The sequence below is a fragment of the Sander lucioperca genome, chromosome 18, assembly GCF_008315115.2.
Source record: "Sander lucioperca isolate FBNREF2018 chromosome 18, SLUC_FBN_1.2, whole genome shotgun sequence".
NCBI classification, from domain to species: Eukaryota; Metazoa; Chordata; class Actinopteri; order Perciformes; family Percidae; genus Sander; species Sander lucioperca.
In genome coordinates this window covers 11,904,409-11,931,929 of record NC_050190.1, presented here as the reverse complement: position 1 = coordinate 11,931,929, position 27,521 = coordinate 11,904,409, and the positions used below count along the sequence as shown (strand labels likewise).

At 39.8% G+C, this 27,521-nt stretch overlaps 2 protein-coding genes across 4 annotated transcripts in view; one reads left to right on the top strand and one right to left on the bottom strand.

The window, feature by feature from the left end:
* Positions 1-1,151: 1,151 nt before the first annotated feature.
* itpka (inositol-trisphosphate 3-kinase A) lies at positions 1,152-12,437 on the top strand. The gene is made up of 7 exons (XM_031278513.2): positions 1,152-1,824; positions 6,484-6,580; positions 6,944-7,157; positions 8,282-8,486; positions 9,001-9,102; positions 10,056-10,127; positions 10,486-12,437. The coding sequence occupies exons 1-7, from the start codon at positions 1,408-1,410 to the stop codon at positions 10,741-10,743; spliced, it is 1,365 nt and encodes a 454-aa protein (XP_031134373.1). The 5' UTR covers positions 1,152-1,407; the 3' UTR covers positions 10,744-12,437.
* Positions 12,438-13,195: 758 nt separating this feature from the next.
* The window catches only part of ltk (leukocyte receptor tyrosine kinase), a 62,551-nt gene continuing 48,225 nt past the window's right edge, over positions 13,196-27,521 (bottom strand). For all 3 annotated transcript variants that reach the window (XM_031278509.2, XM_031278510.2, XM_031278511.2), the window contains exons 20-29: positions 23,560-23,746; positions 23,343-23,433; positions 22,572-22,636; positions 21,228-21,357; positions 21,056-21,153; positions 19,157-19,249; positions 18,786-18,887; positions 15,304-15,438; positions 14,891-14,981; positions 13,196-14,777 (exon numbers count right to left, since the gene is read on the bottom strand). In XM_031278509.2, the coding sequence (XP_031134369.1) occupies positions 13,737-14,777; positions 14,891-14,981; positions 15,304-15,438; positions 18,786-18,887; positions 19,157-19,249; positions 21,056-21,153; positions 21,228-21,357; positions 22,572-22,636; positions 23,343-23,433; positions 23,560-23,746 (2,033 nt within the window). In that variant the 3' untranslated portion in view covers positions 13,196-13,736. The remainder of the gene's footprint in view (positions 14,778-14,890; positions 14,982-15,303; positions 15,439-18,785; positions 18,888-19,156; positions 19,250-21,055; positions 21,154-21,227; positions 21,358-22,571; positions 22,637-23,342; positions 23,434-23,559; positions 23,747-27,521) is intronic.

Here is a 27,521-nt window from a genome sequence, read left to right as displayed (position 1 = left end):
ATCTATTTCGAATGTGGAACTTTTCCTTTACTGAAAGCTACTTACTTTCTCAAATTAGAAATGATATAAATGACATTCTGTATTGCTGTTAATTGTTAATTGTTAATTGTGAGCTGCTGGGATTTTTTGTGATTCTGTTTTTGATTTTGGGCTATTAAGTCTTTTTGTGTGAGTGCAGATTGTTCCTGTTTGTTTTGTTTTATTTGAGAACCGAAAAGTAAAAGAAAGAATAGAAACTGGTTATAATCTCCTGGTGATTTCCACATTAAGTACATTTGGAAGTTACAGAAACAAAACGAAATGAGAGTTGAAACATAAGAGAGCAAACTTTTTTTATTGTACAGTACAGGACATGCTTGGACCACCAAGGATTTAAAACATTGTCAAAACGTTATGTCTTTACTTGACTGATTTCATAGTAGATTTGTATAAGATTAGATACTAAAATCATGTATACCTATATTAATCATTAGCCTATTGTGACCTTTATGTTTTCTTGTCTTCTTTCTATCCCTTTACTCCTTCCTTGCCTTTGCAAAAAACACTCCAGTCAAGTCCTCCGTTCTCTTCCTCACTTTAAAGTAAATTCTTAAAGGCTATTTATTTCATAAATACTGAGTCACCACAATGGCTGTAACTGTGTATTCATCATAGTTTCACACACCATATTTTCTTTCAGCGCTGACTGTTTCTTGTCAAGAGATCAAGAGTTGTCAGCAGTAAAACCGCAGGAGCGTCCTCGTCATCTGATGTCGCCAGATTATTTATTAGAAATAACCCCCCCACCACACCCCCAACCCCCAACCCCCTATGACAGGTTTTGTGTAATAAACCACAGTTTGAAGTTTTGAACGTTGAAGCTTTAAAGGGGGGGGGGGGGGGTTATGCAGGTGTGCGTGTCTTTTAGAAGAAATATTTCGATGCAGCAACTAAAACATTGTTATCTTTTTTTGCATACTGCTACATGTGTGGCCGATTGCTATTTTGATTGAAAGGTAGGCTATAGTTCCCGTACAGTTTAGGGGCAGGTTGGTGTCGTATATCAGCGCAGAGAGTAAATTAAGGCTGTACCTACAAAACTGAACATGTCAGCTGGTTTATTTTTTCAGTCAGGAAGCTAGAAAGGCAATGCGGAAGATAATACAGCGCGTGCGTGTAGAAGCGCGAGCCAAGCCACCGCCAGAGAGGGGTTCCCCTTTCCAACAGTACGCACAGAGGAGGGAGGCTGACAGAGGCTTTTCAACGTGTGAAAACTTGATCAACAAACAACGAGGAAGTACCGCAGATCGAGGATCGACTGAATACACAAACTGAACTTTCTCAAAGTGAAATGACCAGATTTGAAGGATAAAGTGAATCGGATTTGCGCCTCTCCTCGTGCGCTCTCACGACGGATTTAGGTCTCCAATGCCCAAAGAGTGCAGGAGAAAGAGCTCCAAGGAGTCCGTGCTTTTTGGGACTGGAATAAACGAGGGGCCGCGATTGGAGCGAAGAACAGCCGGGAAGGCATCCCACATTTGTGATGATCTCATTCAGAATGCCGCTCAAATCGCCCCGTCGTCCGCAACCGGAGCACCGACTGTGATGGATGCGCGCCGGCTACCGCAGGTCACCATCACCCCGGAGGGAGGCGGCTCCTCGCGGGAGATGCAGCAGGAGGACTGGGATGATGCTGTGGACGGTACCCTGCGCAGGAAACTGTCCAACTCCTCGATCTCCTCCACAGGGTCCTCTGCTGTGGAGTCCGAGGATGATTTACTCAGCGACAACGAAAGCAAAAGCAAAGGCATCATCACTTTAGAACATCTGGTGGACACTGGAGAGGTGAGTAAACGGCAAAGAGATACAGATCTAGTCATGACTTGAAGAAAGCCATTAAAGTGGGTCACTGGCACGTTTACCAGCAAATCATGTCACTGTAGTTTATGTTATGTCCCGTTTCAGTGTATAAAATAATTCAGAACAAAATGTCGCCTCCCTGTACATTACTGTTATAGGCTATAATGCATGACTAAATCAGCTACAGCAAATATCTTCCTAGATGGAGCATCCTGGGACAATTTCAAGTTCTTTAGTGCACAACAATTCTCAAACTCCTTCCAACAATGCTCTTACAAATATGTATAGACAAAAAAATCACACGATTAAAAAGAGAATCTAAGACATTGATTTATTGTTTTATTTGTTGTTTTATTGTTCTATGTGCACATATTGTAAAAGAAAGGTCAGACTACCAAAAGTAAGTAGAAATAAGACAACAAACATAAAATAGAGGAATACAATACATAAATGAGTGCAGAAGTTGAAATATGGGAATACAATATAATGTATTTAAAATAAAATAATATATGTGGTAGACAGCTGCACAATAATGAATAATGAATAAAGTGTAATATAAACAAGTTGTGCAGTAATGTAGTAAATATCTTTTCAAATCTGCATCGCTATAATTACCCAGTTACAGTAAAGAGCTGATGTTTTGAAAACAAGAAACAGTGAAGCACAGCAGCACATACACAGCAGTCAGCAAACTACTTCCTCACAGAGGACCACCAATTACAGTGGTATATGCAGAGTTAGTTAGTCCTATAAACATGTCTTATGAATTCTGCAGCAACAGACTTTTTTTATGGGAAATTAGTCACTTTTGCATTTCAGGAATTGTTTTGTATCTGTCCTGCACTAATGTATGTTATTTTGAGATTCTTGGGAAATGTCAGTTGTCAGATGCACCGGTCAAACCGGTCAAATGCTTTCCTCTTGTTGTTGTTAAAGATCATGTGAAACGTATGATTAAACAACCTCGAGATCCCTGTCAGAGAGCCCAGGATAATCTTTGAGAAAATTTGATTGTCCCCCGTTGAATCACATTAGCCCTCCGTATTCACATCACCTTAATGATCCCAGGAGCTGTATGAACCCAAACCAACATGAAGAAGCTCATTGTGTTTACTGCAAAGGATCTTTAAGGCCACAAATTGGTGATGATTGGCTTCATGATTCAATATTTAAAAACCCCAAACCGTTATTTTCTTAGTATTCTAAGTGGAATCTTTTATATCAGTAAGCAATGTTTTGCACAGGCTATTAAGTGGATAACTCATGCACATGTTATGCGCATTAATAAAATGCAAATACATGTGTTGCATGGTAAATTTCAGATCATGTTTTGTAACTGTAAGCCCTGACCTTTATCACTGTGTGTCCCTCCTTCAGCACACAGACTAGTGTTGAAGGATCGGCCTTTAGTTAAATAGATGCTGAGGGTGGACATTTGTTTGACATTCTTGGCTGATAAAGCTTTTACTTGTGGCCGACAAGTCTCAGTCTTACTGAACATGCTTGCGTTTGCAGGTTTTACTTGATCGTCAACTCTTCATGGGACTTGTTGGGAAGTGTGATCGTAGTGAGTCACCTCTTGGTTTCTGCATTAATAACTAAATCTGCCTTTTGTCTACCCTGTCACCACATTAGTCTAAGGTTCATACTTTCATTGTGTGTGTGTATGTGTGTGTTTTATGTTGCCACCACATCACTTTGCCTTCTCCATACAAGGTCTGTAGCTATCACTTTATTTTAAACAGACTGAATACACATTGCCTGTTAAGCCTGTGTGTTCGTGTGCATGTGTGTAAAAAGGGAGTAAAGTAACGTCCAGTCAAGGGAGGCTCAGTATGAAGGCTTTCCCCAATAAAAGTCCATTCTAGCTCTATTTGCTCTTTAAAACATCAATACTTCAAAATGGAAATATGTTGGCTGTGTCACCTCTGAAAATAGCTTCTGCCCCTTCAGCCCACACATCAGCCTCCGCACACACAGTACAGCACAGCCTTACATTGTGAAATCATGTTTTTCTGTGGTCACTAGCAAGTTTAAGCCTTGGCCTTTGACATTTAACAGAGAACCACTTCAGGAAGTCAAAAACATTTGTGTATCAGACTGTAATTAGTTTTTGCTAGTTCACACTTTAATGCACGTACCGTATAGATAAATTCCTAGTAGTGCACAGCATAGTGCTTTTTAATGGAAATGCAGCAGACGAGAGAACAGACAGACAGGTGGACAAACAGGCTCATCATTGAAACAGGAAAAATGTGATCATCATGCAGCGGTTTACAACACATTAGTACCTGAAGATGACAATACAGCGTAACATGGAAGGCATGAGCTATAAAGGTTCACTGAGTGAGTCACATCGCTCACTGTTGTTCTCCTCAGTAAAATGCATTGTTGGAAACTGTAGAAGTTTGCTTTCAGTAGTTTGTGCTTGCAGTGTTGCTAATGGCTACTCTGACTGTTCACATTGGCATGGTGTTGTGTAAGTTTGTCATACACGCAACAGAAAGCAAACATTAGGCTGATAGAATAGACTAGAAATAGGTTCCTTTTAATATGTGAGAGTGAATCAAACTCTGTTAATATCTTTGTATTAAAAGTAGTGGTGGAAAAAAGTAACTATGTGCATTTACTCAATGTTGAGGTACTTGTACTTTATTTGAATATTTCTATTTTCTGCCATTTATTACTTCAGCTTCACTGCATTTAAGGAAAATATTGTACTTTTTATTCCCTGACAGCTATGATTACCAGTTAGTATCACAATTAAGATTTTACATTATGAAAACATAATAAGCTCATATATTTTAAGGATTAAACCAGTGTTCCACAGCCTTTTTTGGCTTGTGATGCCTCATAAAATAAATAGTGTGTAGTTGGGGCCCATTGTCAACTTTCAGCTATAAGTTGTTTAGCAGTTCAAGGCCAAAAGAGGTAAAATTATACAATATTTGACCAAGTATCTGAATACTTCTTCCACCTCTGGTAGTATTCTCAGTATTATTCCCAGTGTTATCAGTACAAACTGGCTGGGACAGACTTGTGTGAATAACATGAAGTTTCAAAGTCAGACTATACATAAAATATGAATATTGGCCGTAGAGCTGCAGGGTCATTGTGTTTATATCCAAACTCAGAGTTCAGATCTAAGTTTCCATTCCCTCTCAAACTGTGGATGAAACATTAGACTCCTGACTTCTATAGTATTCTGTTCTATTTAGTCTTTTTGTATAATATACATAGGCACAAAAGATTGTGTCTGATTGTGTATGTGACAAATAAACATGATTTGATTTGACTCCACTTTATTTCAATCTCAATGTAATCAACCGCTAACATGCTAAAAATATTCGCGAGTAAGTAACTCGTTATTATCTGCCTGCGTTAATTGACAAGCCAATACAGTTAGAGACTTGCAGCAATAAAACAAATGCTCGTTGGTGGAAGTCTAACACCTTCACAATGCGATATTATCAGTAAACAAGCAGCACCACAGTAAGTGAAGCATATCATCTGACATTTAAGAGAGACTTGGCTGGCTGCTGCAGAGCTTTGTGTTTTACTAACACGAGAGTCCCTGTTTCATATCCTGTTTCAATCAGATCACACAGAAATAAAATGACCTCTCCAAAGCCTAAAGATAGAATCTATGAACATGTACTACATTTTCTTTCCAATGCCTGGGAGTTTGTTTATTTACTATTTATTTATTTATTTATTTATAAGTATTGTATAGAAATACTGTATGATCCTTTCAGTCTGTCTTATTTGAGATATGGTCAGTTTTCTGGGGAGGGAATAAAACAGGCAGTTCTCCACAAGTGTGAAGCACTACTTTGTCTCTGTGAAATACGTAAGCCGTCACTGTGTTTTTCTGTGTGTGTGTGTGTGTGTGTGTGTGTGTGTGTGTGTGTGTGTGTGTGTGTGTTGTGTGTGTGTGTAGTGAGAGACAGAGAAAGAGAAAAAGGCGAGGGTGGTATGAGAAGTGTCCTCAAACAAACAACCATGAAATACTAAACATCTCTGCCAAAAAAAGATAATCACCCATCAGTCGTCTTTTTTTGTGGGTCTTCAGTTGATACTTTGTTACAAACACTCATATGACACCAAAAAATTCAGACATTACTAACAAGCGAATGGGAGTTGAGAGGCCAGCAGCAAGGGCAGTGTCACCCTTGATTATTTGGTGTTAAACCTTCAGATTTAGCAATAACATATGGCAATATGACCAAAGATGACAAATCATCCATGCTTTACTCAGTGTGACATTCTAAATCTTACTTGAATATAAAAGCAAAATAACCAGAAAATGTCTTTAGCTGTAAACTGTTGTTAGAGAGTATATATTTTCTCTGTGAAACGAAGACCATCACACCACCAAGCTGGAGATGCTGAATAGAGATGTTGAGTGCAGATATGAGTTTCCACAGAAATGGCATTTAACTGACCTAGATTGGAGGTTTCATGCAGTGTAGATCTGGCATCAGATTGACTGGGTAGAATTGCTTATTTGATCAGATTTCTAATCAGACAGTTTAGGGTGGACCAAGGTCAGCACTGTCCTGAACACACAGATAGACCCAAAAACGGACTCTGTTCTGTTCTATTATACTCACTTCTGTGCATCTTCTTGCACGTCTTCTTCAGAGCAAGCCGTGGTGGAAGTTGAAGACAATCGTCAACTGGCCCTTCAGTGTTACGCAGAGGAGAAAACTGAACTGGGTTCAGCTAGCCGGGCATAAAGGTATGACCTGTTCAGATCATCGTTGAGTTGTTGTTGAACTTTTCTGGCAGCTTTACGGATTAAGAAAATGGGAGAAGAAGAGGTCAAGCACCGTCACCACACTGACAGGGATTAAAAACACTACTGTCATGGATGATTGATGTTAGATCTGTTAGTTTCATTAAACACTATCTCCCTGCAAAAGACACAAACATTGAGATTAAAAGTATTAACTTGGCCTTACATGTCATTTCCAGCATACAGGCACATTTCTGGACAGGCTAACAAAATCAGGGCATGTATCATTTAATGTCTAGACCGTTTTTCACCCGTCCCGTTTGTGAATGCCTGAAATCCAAAGCATCGGTCTTCATCTCATCTCAGGTAACTTCAAAGCTGCAGATGAGGGCAACATCCTGAAGAAGTTTTCGGAAAACGAGATGCAGTGTTTTGAGAAGCTGAGGGATGACGCGCTGCTCCCGTTTGTGCCCGGATACCACGGCACTGTGGAAAAAGATGGAGAGTCTTTCCTTCATATGACTGACCTGCTGGTGAACTTTGACCTTCCCAATGTCATGGACTGCAAGATGGGAGTGAGGTAAGGAAGTAAGGTATTAATTTAATTACTAATAATAGATATTTAGCCATTTCTTTATCATTATAACCCCATTTTTTCATACATGTAACTGTGTCAAACAGTCTTTGTAGTTTATTTCTGCTACACTAATTTGAAATGATAATGTCAGATAATTTCCTTGTTTATTTACGTAATTTATGTGTATGCTAATATTTAATGGTCATGTTCTGTTGAAATGGATTGAGACACATTCAGACTGCTAACAGTACATGCCGCCTAAAGCGTTTGCTCTACAAGGGAACACCTGTTGTAACTGCAGGCTATATGCTTGGCTTCCTGCCACAGCGGGCGGAGTGTCTCACTGTATTATGAGCACAAGCACAAACCCATATACACAAACATGCATGAATGCACACATGAATGTATACATGCATATGCTCGTGCATGCACAGGAGTGCAGGTCTGAAAACTTCAAGCTTCAACATACATTTGTGCACTGAAGTTACAGACACACGCACGACAACACATACTTGAACAAATCGTTTTATTGTCTACTAAGTGTGTGTGTGTCTGAATTTCTGAGGTTACACACACACACACACACACACACACACACACACACACACACACACACACTCAGGGTGTCCCTGGAGACTCCCCTTTGTCAAAAACACACAACCACAAAGTTGCAAAACCACTAACTTGCACTAACACACTCAGACTTTCACACAGTTGAACACTGCACGCTGGAGTCTCCTCTCAGCTTCCCTCTTCAGCACAGAGGAAGTGTAGCTCACAAACTGAAACTGAAATCCACATCTGTTTGCACATAACTGTCTGGTATAAATACGACAAGTGTGAATGTGCTAAAGTACTGTTCACCAGCAGAATTTAATACTTATACAGTATGATGCTGGTCACCTTTTCTGCATGAGTCAACGCCATTAGAAAGGAACTCTCTTGGGCTTTTAGTGCAGCAAACTAAACAATAAGTCCTTTGTAAGTTAGCTATGTATCTTGCATCTTAATAATGAAGGGTGTGAATGCAAGACAAACCCTGAAAGTAAACACACTTTACTATTTACTTACATGCAGAGAACACTTTTGCCGGTAGTCTGAAGGCGTTTTTCCTCCTGCTGTTTCAGAACGTACTTGGAGGAGGAGCTTGTTCGGGCGCGGGAACGGCCCAAGCCGCGGGAAGACCTGTACAAAAAAATGGTGGAGGTGGACAGCGAAGGGCCGACTCCACAGGAGCATTCCCAACAAGGCGTCACCAAGCCTCGCTACATGCAGTGGAGGGAGACCATGAGCTCCACCAACACCCTGGGCTTCAGGATAGAAGGGATAAAGGTAGACAAAGTGATATGGACATTATTAACAGTCATTAATTTAGATAAGATATATATATTAATAAAAATACATTTATACATTTAACAAGACACTAAAAAGTAGAATGGCAAACATGACCAGCATCCATGCGTTTAATTATGTGAAAAAAGCACAGGAGCAGAAGCATTTAGCAAACAATTACAGGGATGAATTAAAGCTGCTCTACCTGATATCTTTACGTTAACCATGGGACAAATGACTACGTGCAATATGAAGACTTGGTAGGGACTAAACAGAGCTAAATAGATAAATAGTAAATATTGGACTTACATTGATCAGGTGGCCAGAAACAAACTTGAAATAAATGCTAATGTTGCTTCTTGTCTGCTGGATGTGTAAAACGGCTAACACGTTCGCCATATCATCTTCATCCGCTGCGGTTTTGTTTACAGCTTGTCCTGAAGCGGCCAACAACAATTTAACTAAACTAGATTATAGCAGATCATTTTATTGTGTAATATTTCCTCTCTTTTAGAAATGTGACGGTACGTGTCGGACTAACTTCAAGAAAACCAGATCGAAGCAGGATGTCATCCAGGTGTTTAAGGACTTTGTCGGAGGGAATGTCGACATCATAGTACGTTTCAATCAGTTCGCTTCTGCGCACATATATGCTGTTTTATTATTATTATTATTATTATTATTATTATTATTAAACCATTATGTAACCAGGTCCCATTGATATTACAAAATATCTTTTCCAAGGGAGCCCTGGAAAACATATATGCATATGCAAACATTAAAAATACACACAACAAGACACACAGTATCAGGATCTAGCTAGGGAAGCAATTACAAGCTCCAACTAAATTAGCCTCCAAACCCTTCACAAAATAAATAACATAATGTAAATGCTCTAATTGGGTTCAGCCTTTCAAGCTGTAAAACCGGCTGTGGGGGTAGAGAACTTAAAGGCCTGTTTTCCCATTTCAGTGTGAACCCTAGGGACGGACAGTAAGAGGATTTCATTTGAGGGCAAACCATACTTACTAGGTTTTTGTAAGATAGACCCACAACAATAGGAGGGGAGCAGACCAAGGATGGACTTAGAAATAAATTGGTACCAGTGAATGAGTCTGTGAGAGGCTAATGAAGGCTGTATATTTATGCATGTATGGACGCACACAAAACATACTTTAGTGTGTACACGAGGCATGCATTACCTGAAAGACGACACCGACTACAAACACACAGCTTGAGTAAGCTCTCACATCTCTGTTCAGTGTTTGGACAAATATAAATAATTTGTATACTCGGTCTTCACATTGGGAAACGGTTGTGGACAGTCTGGTGATGAATAAAAACAGCCTCCAAGTGTTTGAACTGTACATAGAAAATATTCACTGCAAATAATACTGTTTGAGTTTTCTATTATGGTGGGAGGTTCACAAATATACACCATCTCGACACCCTTATATGTTACAATTATAGCTTCTAATTAATGGATTCAGATTAGATAGATTTGAAATTAAATCATGGGATTCAGGTAACGTTAGTATTTTACGATCCGCCCGTTTTTTCTTGAAACAGAAGTCTTACCTGAACAGACTGACGGAGATCCAGCAGGCCCTGAAGAAGTCAGAGTTCTTCAAGCAACACGAGGTGATGACTGATCCAAACACAAGTGACAAATATTACAGGAAGAAAAAAACTAAGTGCTTAAATAAAGTGCTGCAGCAGGCGCTTCATCTGAAACACCATTTCTCCAAAAGATGTACTTGGATTTTAACGATATGGTGACAGTGCTGTCTAACATGGTCAAAATAACTTCTGCTAACTATTTCAACTGTTTATCCTTCACTTTTAGCCACACTGTTTTAGTGTGACTCAACTTTTTTTCTAATCAAATCATATATTTTTTTGTGTTTTGTCACTCATCTGTATGTATGCAGGGATGAATGAATATAAGCAGAAGGAGGAAAAGCTAAAGCTAATATGTAACCCTTTCTGTTTTTCATAGGTCATTGGCAGCTCGCTCCTCTTTATCCATGACCACACGAGAAAGGCACAGGTCTGGATCATTGACTTTGGCAAGACCACAGCGTTACAAGAGGGTCAGACATTAAACCATGACATTCCCTGGCAGGAAGGCAACCGGGAGGATGGCTACCTGTGGGGGCTGGAAAACCTCATCCACACTCTGGAGTCTGTAAGCAGTGAAGGGATGGGCGAAGTTACCAAAGAAAATAGCCAAACTACAGAAACAGATGGTCAGTGACTTAGACTTGTAGATGCATGAAAGGAGGTCAAACTATTATAATGGACACCACAGAGAGACACTTAGGGAGGTTTCATATATGTTGATTTGCTTTGGGTGCTTGGTGATAAATGTTAAAAAGAGTGCAGAAATAATACAAGAAAGAACACTTTGTGTAGCCCAAGAGGAGCTTTATAAAGCCACTGACAGAAAAGAAACGATAGACACTGAACAGAGAGGAGCAGAGAATTTGTCACTAGTTACTGAACGATTGACCAAATGAACTGACACTAATTCAACTTCCTAGAAAAGGAACAGAAGTGAAAGTGTAGGGATTCTGCATTTCAGTTTCAGGGACGAGGTGTTACATGTAAAGGAAATGCTCATGAAATTAAAGGTGAGCAATCTCAAGTCCGCAGACCTCCTTATTAACATCTAACCCTCAGTTACACCTGTAAGTGTAATATTAAAGGAGAAATTCTGTGCAGTATGAAACTCACAGACCTCACAGTCATATGACTACAACACATAACACATTGTCAATATAGTTCTGCAGCATAATGGTTAGTGTGTATTATCGGTCACTGTTCTGACAAACGCATTTATTGTATATCAATTTATATTTCTTTCACTGATTTTATTCCTGTAATCAAACTTGTAATTATTTTCATTTCTTTGTTATAACACTTTTTCTTTGGTGTTGGTCAGAGATAATTGAAAATGTATATGGAATTAAAAAAAGGCAAATACTGTTATTTTTTTGTTTTCAATAGTAAAACACTATTGTGGTATTTTAATGTTAGTTCACTCTGTGTTTCTGATCAAACTCACACAAATAAGATCAATATATGTTGATTTATTAGGGGCACAGTTAGGTTAGAGGAAAGGGTGAAAGACAGTATATTGCATAGAATGTCTTTGCATAACACCCTCAGCTACATAATGAATACAAAAACAAAAACTTTTCAATGAGTGTGAAATAAAATGCACCAGGCCATGAAATCACAATTTTTCTAAATGGCACAAATCTCTTGCTTAAAATGAGTCCTTAGAAAACAATTTAAATCGCCTTTTCTAAAAGAAATTATTTTCAAGTGGACTGTTGAGCAACCAAGATAGAATTCACTAATATCAGCCGGCCTGAGCATAAAAACATATATAGAACCCTTATATAAATGTTACCATTCATTCAACATACTAAAAAATAAACTATGGACATGTTTAGGCTCAAAATAAAGACACGTTGGATAAACCTACCCAATTGATTAAATATGAATAATCTAAAAACATAAATACTGAATAAAGATTTTAACAATTGAAACATTGATTAATTGTATGAACTGAGATACCTGCAGCAGCATGTTTGGTATATCAAGGCTGAATACCTCACCCTGCTGAGTAAACATAGGTACTACCAGCACTACATCAGTACAGTAGATGCAGTGCAGAGGTATTGAATGGCAGTGATCAACTACAAATACAGATCCATCACTAGCATAACAAAATACAAATAAAAGATAAAACAGCTACAAATGCAATGGGTTAGTCCAGTGTACAGAGAGGTGAGTACAAAAATAGCAAATATTTTCACAGCTGCATGGTCATCAAATTCTACACACTTAAGAGACCTCCTGAAATCCAAGTAAATATCGGGACAAAGGGAAAAACAATTGTCAAAAATATGCAAAGCCAAATCAAGATCTATGTAATTTGGCAAAAAAAGTCTCAGCACAAGCTCCACTTACTTACGGAACATACAGAAAGTGATTTTAAGTGACGAGGAGTCAGCGCACACCAAAAACTATTTAACTCCTTAAGGGAATAGTTTCTTGCAGAGAGTTAGATGAGGAAATCGATAACACTAATGTCTGTACAGTAAATTTGAAGCTACAGCCAGCAGCCGGTTAGCTTAGCTCACCACAAAAACCAAAACGTAAAGTGGGTGTAAAAGTGTATTTCTTGGCCAGGAGCACGGACTTTCTGGAGTCTTGTCTTCAATGTGAGATTTCCAGGAAACCAGTGGTGACTCTGTCCCTGGCTGTCTGTGAACATCTGACCATACCAGCAGGATCAACTGGGAAGAGGTCAAAGTCACTGACCAGGAGTCAGTATACGGCCGGAGAAAGATTCACATTCGACACCTAAGACCATCCTGGAATAAAACAGGGTTTATGATCTCCTCGTGTGTACCGCCACTTGTTTATCACATGACCAAAATTCTATACTTAACTGATCCATTTCCATGACATCTGAGCAAACTCCATCTGCTGGGGAAGCGTTGGAAACACCAAGTAAGTAGACCACGTGTTAAGAGAAAACATAAAAGTTATCGCAGTATATTAGGCGTATGTGTTTTCACATTATTTAGGGTGAACGCAAATCAGAATCACAGAAGTATACTGTGTACCGTAAGTTCCTAAAGTATGCATACACTTATAAATAAAATTGTTTTAGTAACTCTACAGCCTTTTCTGAATATCAAACTTTTTAAATGAATACTTCTAAAACAAAAACACATGCTTGGAGATTCTCTTCCCAATGGCTCAATATATTTGGCTTGTTACACTACGCTGTACACTTATTACTACAAATTCTAACAAATTGTTTACTATAATGAAACATACTACTGCCAAAGCTTTCATGATAAAAATAAAAACAAATAGGTAGAAAAGGAGTCCAACTACAGCACTACAGTAGTATGTGGACATTGAAAAAGCGCAGGGCTGCGTGTCGTCCAGTGTTTCAGCTTCAGTATTTCAGCTATCAGTGTACCAGAGGTCCAAGAAAGAGCTTGGAGTCCAGCGGTGGCTCTCTGTATTACAGTGCGGAGGAGTGTTTGTGTTTTCCAGCATTAAACTCTAACAATTTGATTTTGTGGCTCTCAGACCGTGACAGAGCCCTCATGCTTTTTCTTCTGGAAATCCAGAACTCCAGTCTAAGGTTGTGAGGAAAGGGGTTCCAGGTGACATTTCAATTTTATATCAATCAAAATCCCTGTTACAGTACGCCGTTTCTTAGATAGGGGTAACGCTGAGGTCTTCAGACAGAGAAAAGCCTGAGTCTCGGTCACGTGTGGGTTTCTCAGCTTTGGTGTGTCTCCTCACGTCCTCATGTCCGTAGCTGGCGTGGCGCTTCAGCAGCAGCTTCGGCATACAAGATGAGTTGGTATGGAGGCCTAATGCCAGTCCCAAGCTTGTCCCTGAGGAGACACTGGGGGCAGAGCTGGTGTTTGTGATGGCTTCTGGGGCTTTGGGCTTAACCAGGGGTAGGCTCTCAGCCTCGTAGCTTTGCTCATCGTAGGCATAGTTGACGTTGCCACAGGGAAAACTCTGGAGCTTAGCCAGGTCCACACCAGCTTTTGTGGTGCCACCTGCTGGGGTCTTATGGGAGGACGTGCTTGAGGCAGCTTGAGCCTGGCAGGACGGAGATGGAGATGAGGAAGGGCTAAGGTGGATGCTGTTGGTGCTGTCGCACCCAGCCTCGTTGCTCTCTAAGGCTGGGTTGCAGGTCTGAGGAGCCTGCGTGTTGGAGGTGGAGGAAGTGGAGCTTGAGAGTGGCACGGACTGAGTGTGGGCAAGTGTTTTTTTCCCCCGGAAACTTTCCAAAACCCAGGAACCGTATGTGGGGTTCCACAGGTTCTTCGTCTTGTTCTTCAGCCTCTGGCTCCCTGAGGAGGAGCTGTTTCTGGAGCAAGGTCGGTGATGAGGAGTCTCAGGATGGAGCCAGTGGCCTCCAGCTGAAAAACCAGGGGCAGGAACAGGCTCAGCCCAGGACGGCTCCAGAGCCTCACGACATGATGTCACTTCATGGTGGACAGGTTGGGTCCTCTGGAGGAGTAGACAGGGTTTGGTAGGCTGTGGGGAAAGAGGGGTTGGACCCAGGCCCAGAGAGGAGTGACCCAGCTGTGGGGAGGAAGCCTGGGAAACAGGATGGGACACCAGGAGTGGAGTGAGGCTGGTGGAGGTGTGGTCAGAGGCACGGTTTATTGTGCCACCATCGTCCTCTGTGGTGGGGGTATATTCAAATGGTAGGGGTGTGTTGATCACATCTGGGTCCTGATAGAGTAATGAAGGGGAAAGGAAATAAAAAAAAAAAAAAAAGAGTAAATAAATTATTATATGTATTTAACTAATTCTATGTATAAAGTCAGTTGTGATATAGAGCATACCTGAGAGCAGTAGTTAATTCTCTCCAAGATAGTAGAGAAGTTAGGCCGGTGCTCGGGACAGTGCTGCCAGCACTGGGTCATGATCCGATAGCTACGTACATAGGAACAGACACAAATTACAGTTATATTGTTTAAGCTATGTGTTATATGAATCAACTTATACAATAAGTAAATGTAATACTATTAGACAAATGTATATGATAACATAAAAATCCCGACAGTTTATACATTATTTTTAAGAGAGAAAAGAAACGGAAAAAAACTTCCAGAAAGTTCAATTAATTCCACGTCAAAGGCGGTAGACCAGGCAGAATCTGTGCCATAAAGTCATCCCTAAAATCATCCTAGCTGTGCACTGCTTCAACTTTACGTCCAGGCTCATCTCTTTTGATGCATTTCCTGTCAGTACTCACACAGGCCCCGGACAGCTCTTGGGAGGATCCATCCTGCCTCCACTGGTGACAAACTCCAGCACCTCTTGGTTGGTTTTACAGGGATACGGCATGTAACCCAGAGAGATGATCTCCCACAGCAGCACTCCAAATGACCTGCAGGGGGAGAGACAGATCAACAACTGAGTTGAACCTTGCCTTGGCTGAACCCTGCTCATGTTCCTCAGACTGAGGATACCAGAATCATTCTGAAAGCACTGCCAGGAAGTTTCTGTTTTAACATTTATAGAAACCAAATTAGATGCGTAGTTATACAATGTATTAATGATAATAGATATCGCATTATTATAGATTATATAATTTATTTTACTTTTTCGGTTTCTACATGTTTTCATTGGACAGATAGGTATACATCTTTAGTTTTTGCTAAAATTAAGAATCAAGAAAAAACAAATTTTGAATGTTTTCTTTCCGCATTTTCCCACACTTGGCTTTGAGTTCTGAAATTGAAAGCTACACAAGCCAGCACTCTTGTTTTTTATTTGTTCTGCTGGAAAATGACTCCTTTTCCTATCAACTATACTTTTATCGTAAATTGAGTTTCATGGACAGCTGATTAAATCTGCCGTCTCCACATACAAATTCTGGTTGCATCTATACAAAGACTTTTAAAAAACTCTATCTGTAAACTAACATTTCTTCAAGCCTTCAAAGTGAAATTGTATTGCCCAATTCCATGCTAAATATCTGACTTACTTTGTCATTGGAAAAGCGGTTTGGACACTGCTGCTCACAGCGTTTGTTGAGATTGCTCTGTCTCTCGAATACAGATGCTGTGCTGTATTGCTGCAATTAGGTGCTGGGATACTTGTCAGAGTAATTTCAAGGCAAATGTCTAGCACAACATTTGGCATAAACACATGATATTCAACATGTATCAAAGACCTACACATTTGTGTCAGTTTAAAGTAATATACTCTTCAATAAGAGGTCTCAAACCAAGTAAAAAGGAAACTAGTCTATATCAACGACGTTTCATTTCCAGGATTGCTCCGATGTTGCCGAAAATTCCGCCGGATGTTCCTCATTTCAGCCGGATGTCCGTCACCTTCTGCTTTCTTTGTGTTGGTATTTTAAACTCCGGTGCATTTATGAGGACTATGGTTAACTGCTCCTCAGATCTCTGCAGGTTAAATCCAGACAGCTAGCTAGACTATCTGTCCAATCTGAGTTTCTGTTGCACGACTAAAACAACCTTTGAACGTACACATGTTCCACCAAAACAAGTTCCTTCCCGAGGCTATTTTGCAGCGGCACCGTTGCTCCGTCCGGCGCTTAGCGCCGCCCAAGAAGATTGTGATTGATTTAAAGAAATGCCAATAAACCAGTTTTTTACAAAAGTTTTTCTCCCATCCCGGAATGCTGTGGGGACTAGCCAGACCCTCCTCCGCAGCGCTGTGGAGGAAGGTCTAGCAATGTGAGACTACTGTAAAAGGAAACTGATTGAAAACACCTCCTCTTTGTAGATTCATACTTGCATGTGCACAGATAGACCCCAGGGGGTGCTCAAGCACCTGCCCTTTTGGCCTCTGACTAGGTCGGCCCCTGCCTCACAGCCACCACAGTTAACGCACGCAAATCGAGTGCCCTGTGGAGCTGCATTCACGTTTCCCTGACCTGCCTTCATTGGTGACAGCCAGCCAGATAACGATAATGTTTGTCCTCAGGAGCAGAGAGGAGAGATGCTTCCGGGACGCTTCTGCACACATCTCGTGCAATCACAAGCATTGTCTATGGCCGTGATCTCTTGTGGCCATGGCGCAGCTGTGCCCAGCGGAAGCCTTGGCATTGTTTGTCACTGTTGTAAAATTAAACCACTAATAAAACTATAGCCTACAGTAACTAGCTCACAATTAAGCTTATCCTAACAAACAATCTAGCATCGAATGAATTTACAATCTCTGTCTTCTGTCAGTCATTTAGCAGAATGTTGAACATGGTCATGGTCATTCTTCAAAAAGCAAGTAAAAGCTTGATGTAAGCAATTGTTAGTCACAGAGGTTCTTTTCAGCTAGAACGGCTGTGATTGTGTGATCTGGCGGTGTGTCTGTCTTATCACAGATCCTTCTCTCTTTCCTGAAGCTCACTGCAACCAACCATTACTACAGAGGATTAGCTCATTTGGTCTAAGGTTGAATAAACCATTATTAATAAGAAAAGCACCTGGAAACAGGTTAATTTAAGGCTGTTTGTGCTGCCAAAGCTAGAGAGGAAAACAATTTCACACAATTGTGTGAAAAGAATAATAGACGAGAAATTAATGCCTGGTATGAACCTTCTGGCTAAAATGTTGCACTTATTAATTACGGCTGTCTAATTAACAGTGTGTAGATGTTTGAACAGGATACAAGTGTGGTCTATTAATGCTAGACTTCAGGTCATTCAGTTTAAAGCCTGTCACCGGTTGCACTTTTCCAAAACTAAACTGAATAGAATTGTCCCCTCTGTTTCAGCCACCTGTGATAAATGTAAGTCCTGGTGATACTGGGCTACTCCAACGACTCTCTAGCTCTCCCCTCCGCTTCACAACAAGCCCTCATGTTTGGTATGGTCATTGCGAAGGGGGTCATTTTAAGAGAATGAAAGTCAACTTCTCCTACCCTGCGTCAAAAAAGTGGCTAAATTATATGGTTTTTTGTTTACACCTTGAAGAAATTTGGTTTTCGCTGTCTAAATTCCATGCTAAATTCAAGATATATAATAATTTCATTTAATATATTCAAGATATGGGGCCCTTGCATAGAGCACATCAGAAGGGGAAAAACAAAAACAAACAACAAACTGGACTTTTTTTCTTTTTGTGTGTGCCTGCAACACATTGTATTGTTCTTGTCTTATATCCACACTCTGGGACTGTGCTATTCCAACTGCTGTGGGCCTGCCTTGATCCCTTCTGGCCTCCTGGACTATATCTGACCCTCTCTCTATGAGTGGACAGTTTGGGGCATCTCGTCTTATAAATTGACATGTACATTTACACATTTTCTTTTCCTTGTACTAAGTGAGTGCTGGCTGTCTGTTTTTTTTCTTTTCGATGGGTTTTTGTGTTACATTGCCTTTTGTATGCGCTTGTCCTTATATTGTTATCCTGAAAATTTGCATAAATAAAATTTACACACACAAAAAACAAAGTGTGTAGATGTTTTTGTCTAATAAAAGGTTATAGCGGGCTTCATTATGTCACTCATTCTAAAGTGATTTCAAAATGTTATATACAGCTGGGATAACAAAAATGTGATGTAAATGTCAATAAATGAATGTAGCTACTTAATGAATAAATAAAAAATACTGGTATTTTGTCATTCTTTGACTGATATGATCGTAAAATACGTATTCAATTGCATTCAATGTGATATTAAAAATATTTTAAAAAGTGCCCTTTTTTGCTTGAGCAGCTGCCCCCCAAAATGTCTGTGCAAGTGTTATATGTTTAGTATTCATACCATGTATCAGTCTTGCAGGTGAAGATTCCCTCCATGAAGGCCTCCGGTGGCATCCATTTGACTGGCAGCATAGCACGACCACCTTTCCTGTAATAACTTGCTCTGAGGAAGAAAAAATAAATCGGATTTAGGAATGTCCATTTATCATCAGTTTAGAAGGGAAGGTAAACACCACAAAGCCATAAACTCTGTGAGTAAATTTTGAATCTGACCCACGGAGGATAATCAGATAGCTTTTCAAATGGTTCCCCATTTACCACATCAACCCTGTGCTGCCCAGACTCCTGCTATCATGAGACATTATCATAAGTCATCCTGTGGGCTTTGCTTCGTGGACTGCCATAAAGTGTGTGAAAATTCAGCATACAGACCTGTATATGTCTCGTGCCATGCCAAAGTCTCCAATTTTGGCCACTCGGTCTGGTCCAGGGCAGGTAAGCAGGCAATTTCGAGCAGCAATGTCTCTGAAAAACACAGGCTCTGTTACTAAATGTAGCTTCATAATGGCACTTAACTCCCTAACCCACCATATGCATTTACTTTATGATAAACTAAATTATTGAAAACATTTTTTTTTGTTAAAGGGAATTGATATAAAGATGGGTACAACTAATTTTGACCTTGATTCACCTAAAAGGTGCTACGTTTCCTGCTGCAAGAGAATGTTAACAAAGTTCACTTGTAACATGAAGAGCTCAGAAAATCTATCAAATGTGTGGCTGATAATGCAACAGTCTGTAAGTAATTGTGTATACATGAGGACATTACCATCACCATTTTTGTCTTGATTTTTAATCCTCTTAACAATAAATTCCTGGATTTAAAGCTTTAGTGCGTAGTTTCTGTCTCCCGCATGAGGAATTCTAAGTAATGACAACAACAGTGTCGGCGTGTCCACATGATACATCCTTCCGTGATCGCGCACGCGCCCCAACCCCTCCTCCACAAAGTTGCAAATAGACACGGAGGACTATTTGCAACTTAAAAAAAAACATGATGGACTCTTCAGAAGAGGTAAATTATCTTCACTCGAGCTTCTGCATGGGAAAGTCACCGGACGCCACAATCTTCTGAACTTAGCCATGCTGAGAAATACAGAGAGAATTGAAAAGTCTTAATAAGCTTTGTAGCAATTCATTTGGCAATGGCTTGAATGTGACGGATGTTCATTATTATTAAGTTACGCGCTAAAGCTTTAAGAAAAATAGTGAGGGCTAATGCCATTATACTCATTCAAGTGTTTTGTTGCAGTAGACAGTGTTTGGGAGTAACGGAATACATGTACTGGCATTATGTATTCAGAATACAAATTATGAGTAACTGTACTCCGTTACAGTTACAATTTAAATAGTTGGTATTTAGAACAGTTACATTGTTGAAATCAATGGATTACATGATGATATTTCTCTGTTTCACGAGTTTATTCTCTCTCTGAATAAATTAAGGCAACTACATGCATTTCCCAGAAGCCCCAATATGAAAACGAAAAAATTAGCTATTTGCGTGATCAGTCACAGTGGAGTCGGAACTGGCACAACAGAGCCAGGGCAGGAATGCGTTTCTATCTTGGAAATTCAAACAGCATTTCACATTAAAGAAAGAACAGGGAGAACGAAATATAACTGTGCAGTCCACCAACCTCCTTTCAGCGTCCAAATTACTCCACCTCCAACCTGAAGAAGCATCTTAAAGTAAGTTTTTTTTTTTAATTAGCCAAGGGTAGTCGTTTGCTGTACTTTTACTGGTCACCTTGCTATTTTATAGTTGACGTGCGACTTTACATTCTCCTACGTCCTGATTTACTATAGCCCCAGATCCGTTGAAAGACTGACTAGCCCTGTTTGACATGCTAGCTAACGTTAGCCAAAATTAGCTTGTGGTAGCTTAGACTGCGGTTAGATTTTTGTAGTATGCAGTTCGGGACTACAAATACAAATATCTGCTTGTTCAGGTACACTTTCAGCTAGTTGAAAGAGAATAACATACCAGAATAGGCTTGTTTAGTAAGCTGTATGTGATGGCCGCATTCCTACACTTATAAAATGCAATTCAATGTGGAAGTAATCCAAGTATTCAGATTGAGTAACGTAATGGAATACGTTACAAATTACATTTTTGGGCATGTATTCTATATTCTGTAACGGAATACGTTTTGAAAGTATCCTTCCCAACACTGGCAGTAGAAGGGGCATTGTTACAGCCTAAAACATCTCATTTTGGTGTTGTTTAAACGGAGCTCTTAGCAGTAATAACTGGGTGTGGATCTGAACCTGTGTATGAAGTGGTTCTCCTCCAGGTAGTGACAGCCGAAGGCGATGTCTCGGGCCATCTGCAGCAGCTCTTGCATGGTGAGAGAAGAGGTCTGGCCCTGGATACAGCACAATTCAGTTTAATGTACCACACCCACACACCCACACACACAAAAGTGCAGTGCAGACTTACAGCTCGTGGCCTGTTCTGTCTCAGGAAGCTCTTCATGTCTCCTCCGGTCATCAGCTCTAGCAGGATGAAACGTGGCAGGATGTTCAGACTGACACCGATGCAGCGCACAATGTTGTCGTGGCTGAATTTGCTGCAAGGACAAACCGTGAACAAAACTTGGGTTAGCACAGCAGGCCTGCACTTGTGTGTTAATCATATTAAATGTGCTGCGTGTTTATGTATAGGCATGCTTGATACAACTGGAGGAGAAAGAAAAATACATGACAATGTAGATGGGAGAAGATGTTTGACCAAAAGATGTTTGAGAGTTTTGTCCTGCAATAACCATACAACAACATGCAATTGCAATTACAATTGCATTCCTTAGTACAGTACATTTCAAGACTGTGCTAAATGCACTTTTTAAAAACTCTAATTGCAGCAAAAAAAACTCTGCACACCTGGAAACTGTCATTAGCTGGGGCATAACTGGATATTGAACATTTTTAATAGTGTTCTGCTTATTTCTTCTTTTTTTGTATGTTTGAAAATGCTACGTTGAATGTTGTTAATGTAGTCTAAATGTCTGGGGATCCTCTAAAATGTTACAATAAAAAGTAACAAATCTTCGGCACCTACTTAAGAGACACTATTGTCAAATGCGACCCTAAACTCCTTAAAATATATGGGATTTTATTAATGATACAACTCTTTAGCAACTCCAAAACCAATTCATGCTTTAACAAGTACGTAAGTGAAAATGTTAGAATGCACAGGGACAGACTTGTCAGCATAGATCAAGTTTTGAGTAAAAAATTGAAAATCCTGATTTGGTACATGCTAAGTTTGAAATATTCTGTCCAATAGCTCAAAAAGGGACTTTTTGCTGACCGGTTTCATCAGTATGTCAGCTGTCAGGGTGCTATCTTTTTCCACAATCTAAACTTTTGGACCAATAATAAAGCAAAAATGCACAACAGATGTTTGGGAAGGAGATTAATTACTGATACTTACTAATTAACAGCACACAGGTCATAAACTAAAAATAAGTTAGCAGTATTATAGTTATTTTACTAAGATAAAAAAAATAGACACACAGACACGATTGTCCTTGACCTTGACTAAACGGCCTCTCACATGATTAAGCTGAAACAACCAGCTAATTATAAAAGAGATCAACATCTGTGCTACATTATAGTAGTGGTTTGATTGCTAGTGAGTAGAGTTTCACATCTGGCTCCAGCTATTATCTCCTCTAACTCAGAAGCCAGTAGCTGTCTGATGATGTGAGCACACTGCTGCTTCACACATGTGTGCTAAAAGATGCATTGGGTGAATCAATGTCTGAACCGCAGTATGGTGCACCTCATAATCAGGGCCTCCATCAGGAAATCCATTTCATCCTGTTCGGAGCAGATTTCTGGAAGAGTCTGTAGAGCCGAAAGAATCAGAGAAGCAGTTTGAGTGTGTGCCACTGTCAAGAGGAAAGATATATATATATATATATATATATAGATATATATATATATATATATATATATATATATATAGATATATATATATATATATAGATATATATATATATATATATATATATATAGATATATATATATATATAAGACCTAATCAGCAGACTATTGAAAAGAAAACCCATGTGGAGCTCACTCAGCTTTTGTCATTTTTTAACATTGTGTAGTTTTTAAGCCAAGTGATCTGAGGGCATTGACTGACTTCTTTTTTACAGTCAACAATCATTCTGTGCAGTCATGACGATTTAGCAGTATGTGATTTCATTTTTGCATTAAATGCTCAATTCCAATGTACTTGTACATGTGTTGTACTTGTGCAAATGGCATAAACATCTATTCTTTTCAGGTCATTGTACTGATTTTTTACACAACAAACCATATCATATCATATATCATATTATGGAGTCAGTAAAGCAAAATAATTCTTAAATTTCTAAATAAACGCATTACATAAAACTTGTCTTTTCAAATTCTTCATGCACGTATGACCTTTAGATCAAAGAGGTAGGAGCACCCTGGTGGGATGTTGTTAAATTGATTAAATGTAATGAGCATAACTCCTCGTGCGGTGCTATCTTCTGACATTTAGGTGCAACTTGTCTCTGACCTTTATGGCCACCTGCATGGGGCCGTTATCACTGCTAATCCCCAGAACTTGTCCTTCATAGACTTCACCAAATGCACCATGGCCAAGAGCCCTGAAAAAAACAGGTGGAAAATACAACAACTAACATGAAAACATCAGTAAAAAGACAATCTGTGCACTGTAAGTATGGGCAGAACCTCAAACTGACATTTTGACATTGTGTCTAGGTGTGCTGTACCTGAGAAGTGTTATGTTCTTGCGCGGTACTTCCTTCAGTTCGTTGAGTGAGGCGGCCTTCCCTGCAAAGCAGTAGTTGGGATTGTAGTCGGTCATGATGGTGGAGGAGCGGATCTTGCTCAGCTTGTACTCTGGACTCTGCAGACGCCCCCTCACTGCGTACAGGTTGTTCTTCCTGCGGTACCACACTAAAGACAGAGACAAGACAAGCGTCTTTTACTTCAAAGTCTAAGAGTTAAAAAAAAAAAAAAAAAAAAAAAAATCACAACCCTAACTGGACCCCACACTTGCACCTAAGTTGTAGTAGCAACTTCCTGACTATCTGCTAAATGTAGGAGCAGTAACACAAGGAGGGGTCAAGCCGCATCTCAGTAGTCGATGCTTATCAATGTAATAACAACATTCTTAGGGCCAGTGGGGAAAAAAGTTGGTTCACAGACAGCCACTTTGATGTGGTGAAATCGATGTTCCCCTTTAAGAAGATGAATCCTTCCACACAAAAACACAATGTTTTGCAGGATGTCCTCTCCTTGGTCACTGCTCCTAGACTGTCTGTGCCAGTGAGTTTGGACTCACCCGCCGTAGAGGCAGCCCACATCCCTGATGCAGGTTGGTAGTCTGCCAGGGAGGGGGCGTTGCGTGCAGGTAAGAGGTGCCGTCGAGCCATCGCCCGGTGCAGATGCTAGGGACTCAGGGGGGGTGTGATGAGGGGTGGGTTGAGGAGGAGAATGGGGAGAAGGAGGAGGAGCAGATGGGGCGCCCAGGGAACAGACTACCTCCCTGCATGGGGGAGAGCTCAGGTGAAGAGACACTGTTAACCTGAAGGGTGTGTGTTGGTGTGCTTTTTGCAACGGAAAGCAACAAGTAAGTGCACAAATGTCATGCTTTTGTTTTAGTATTTGACTTATTCACTTTCAGACTCACACAATTACACACAGTGCAGTTAGTGAGGAAGTCAGACTAAATTGCTAAATTTTTCATAAAAAGGTTGTGCAGAGAAGTCAGCTCAGTTTGCACTTTGTCTGCTAAGTTTAGAAGTACGATATCATGGTGTTACAATAGAGAGCTGTTTGTTCATGACTGATAGTAATTAGCAAAACAACCATCTTATCTCCAATTAATATCCATCTGATTACACTGAGTGCATTTACTATAGAACTACAGCTAACCAAACTCATTTTTGTTTCACATACTAATACTCATATTTACATACTATTTTCATTTGTTTTCTGTATTTTCTGTTCAGAACATTGTGAATTTATTGGAATTCTTTTGAAAATGCCATTTATCTGATAATATTTGGTGGCAGGCAGTTTGAATTGCCTTGTGTCGGAATAGTGCTCTATAAATAAACTTTGATTGTAACCCTACTTCCAATTTAATGTATTTCCCATTTTGTATGAGTGCCATATAAACAATGATGCCCATTTCCTTAAATCTCCTGAAAGGATGGTGCTCCCCTATAAATGTTTTAACTTGTCTACATCAGCAGGAAGAACCTATGATATTATAGAACATATTCTCAACATTGCTTCCAATGTGAATTTCACACATTTACATTAGCATCTAATACTAGTACATATCATCTGAGGGTCTGCCACTAGAAATTATTATTATCAAGTGATGTGGAGCTAATCTACCCAATTTAAAAAAAAGTTGTTCAATCTCTTTCTAGAGGCTGCAGATTTAATTTTGCTACACAATACAAAAGTGTTAGCTAGAGCGAAGAACATACTGATGATTAAAGATGATCATCAGAACCCGGGGGATGGAGCCTAGTCAGCCCTCAAGAAGACATGGGAAAGGGATCTGATTATTACACTGTATGATGAGGAGTGGGACAGAATTTGTAGGAATATTAAAACTATGTCACATGATGTAAGGGTGCACCTCATTCAGTTAGAGATTATGCATCACTTATATAGGAAGCCCTCCAGATTGTTTAGACTTGGTTTGAAAGACAACAAATTGGACGGACAGAGGACGGCCAATTACTTTATGTCCTATGGTCCTGTGATAAGGTCAAGGAATTTTGGACAGGGATACATTATAACCTGTGTCAGATTGCAGTTCAGTTCAGTTAAATTTTATTTATATAGCATGTTTAAAAACAACCATAGTTGACCAAAGTGCTTAACAGCTCAAGAAACCCAAAATGTTAATATACACAAACAATACACAATACACAATACAAAATAACCAACAGCAGAAAAAAAGGACAAGGTGTCAAAGCTCAACTTGAAATGAAAGCCAATGTATAGTATTGGGTCTTAAGCAAGGACTTGAATGTTTCAACGGTCCGAGCTGTTCTTACATGAATAGGTAAACTATTCCAGAGGTTTGGAGCAGCCACTGCAAAGGCTCAGTCACCTTTATTTTTTAACCTAGATCTGGGCACATCGAGGAGCATCTGATTGGAAGACCTCAGTGCTTTGACAGGTGTGTGGACATGTAAAAGCCGATAAATAAGAAGGCGACAACCCATTTCAAATCTTAAAAACAAGCAATACAATTTTAAAATCAATCCTGCAACAGACAGTAAGCCAGTGGAGCGTGGCCAAAACTGGTGTAATGTGGTCACGCTTTTTGGTCCCGGTTAAAAGTCGAGCTGCTGCGTTCTGGACTAACTGTAACCGACGAAGGGATGACTGATCCAATCCAACATACAAAGAGTTACAGTAGACTAATCGAGACGTAATTGATATCTGGAAATGGAGTGAGGAGACTTCACAGATGACCGATTTAGATGTCTTCAGATTACAGCTTTATTCAGATCTATAACATACACACTCGAGTGGGATTCATGCACAGATCAGTTTCTCACTGAACACTAAGTGAACGTACTCCTTTATACTGTTTGGCCTCACATCTGGAGAACCAGTTGTCAATCACATAATCATAACAACTGTCGTGTAGGCCCCCTCCAAAGGTCACAGGTGAAGATGACATATGTTGTTATTCAGCTCTCCTTCACAAGAAACATAATAATTACACCTGGAGAATATTAGTTCTCATGGCCTCTGATCCTGTCATGGTGTCATACCCAGATGTTTCCCATAAATATCACCACATGGGGCCCTCACATCAACAGTCAGTCATCAGTTGGCACGTGAGGTTCACACACATAATAACACTATGTAATATATTGTATACGATTTCTTTGAAAGCATGCAGACTTAATATTCAACCTATCGTTTGTCAAATTTAAAAGCACTGTCAAAAATCACACCCAGATTCTTGGAAAAAGGACGAATATGGGAACCTAAAGTACCAAGAGCATCTACACAGGCACTAAAATGTTCAGCATGACAAAACACAACAATTTCAGTCTTATTGTCATTGAGACAGAGAAAATTCTGATTCAACCATATTTTGAGATCTCTCAAGCAGTTAAGCAAAGGCTGAAGTGTGTCCTTATCACTGTTTTTTTTTACAGGCAAATAGATTTGTACATCATCTGCAAAACAATGTAATGAAATGTTATGTTTTTTTTTTTTTTAAATGGACCCCAAGGGCAGCATGTACAGAGAAAAGAGCATGGGTCCCAAAATGGAACCTTGGGGGACCCCACAAGAAATAGGGGCAGCAGATAAAGAGCAATTACCAAGTTGGACAGCTAAACTCCTATCTGTCAAGTAAGATTCAAACCATTTGAGGGCTATGCCCGTAATGCCAACACTTTGTTTGAGTCGGGATAAAAGGATAGAGTGGTTGACAGTGTCAAAGGCAGCAGTCAAATCTAAAAACACTAAAACAGCAGAGTTTCCTGAGTCAACCACTAAGACAAGGTTGTTGAAAACTCTTACAAGGGCAGTTTCAGTACTGTGGCAGGGCTTAAAACCAGACTGGAACGTTTCATAAATACTAAAATCATCTAAAAATGATTGACGTTGATTAAAAACAACCCAACCCACAAAGGTTTGGAAATAGGTCTAAAATTAGAGAAAACTGAAGGATCCAGAT

Excerpts from the sequence above, each read along its gene's own strand:
- itpka (XM_031278513.2), top strand. The coding sequence starts at position 1,408 with ATGCCCAAAGAGTGCAGGAGAAAGAGCTCCAAGGAGTCCGTGCTTTTT. Across the intron at positions 6,581-6,943 it reads TCAGCTAGCCGGGCATAAAG|GTAACTTCAAAGCTGCAGAT; the intron begins GTATGACCTGTT and ends ATCTCATCTCAG. Across the intron at positions 10,128-10,485 it reads AGTTCTTCAAGCAACACGAG|GTCATTGGCAGCTCGCTCCT; the intron begins GTGATGACTGAT and ends TGTTTTTCATAG.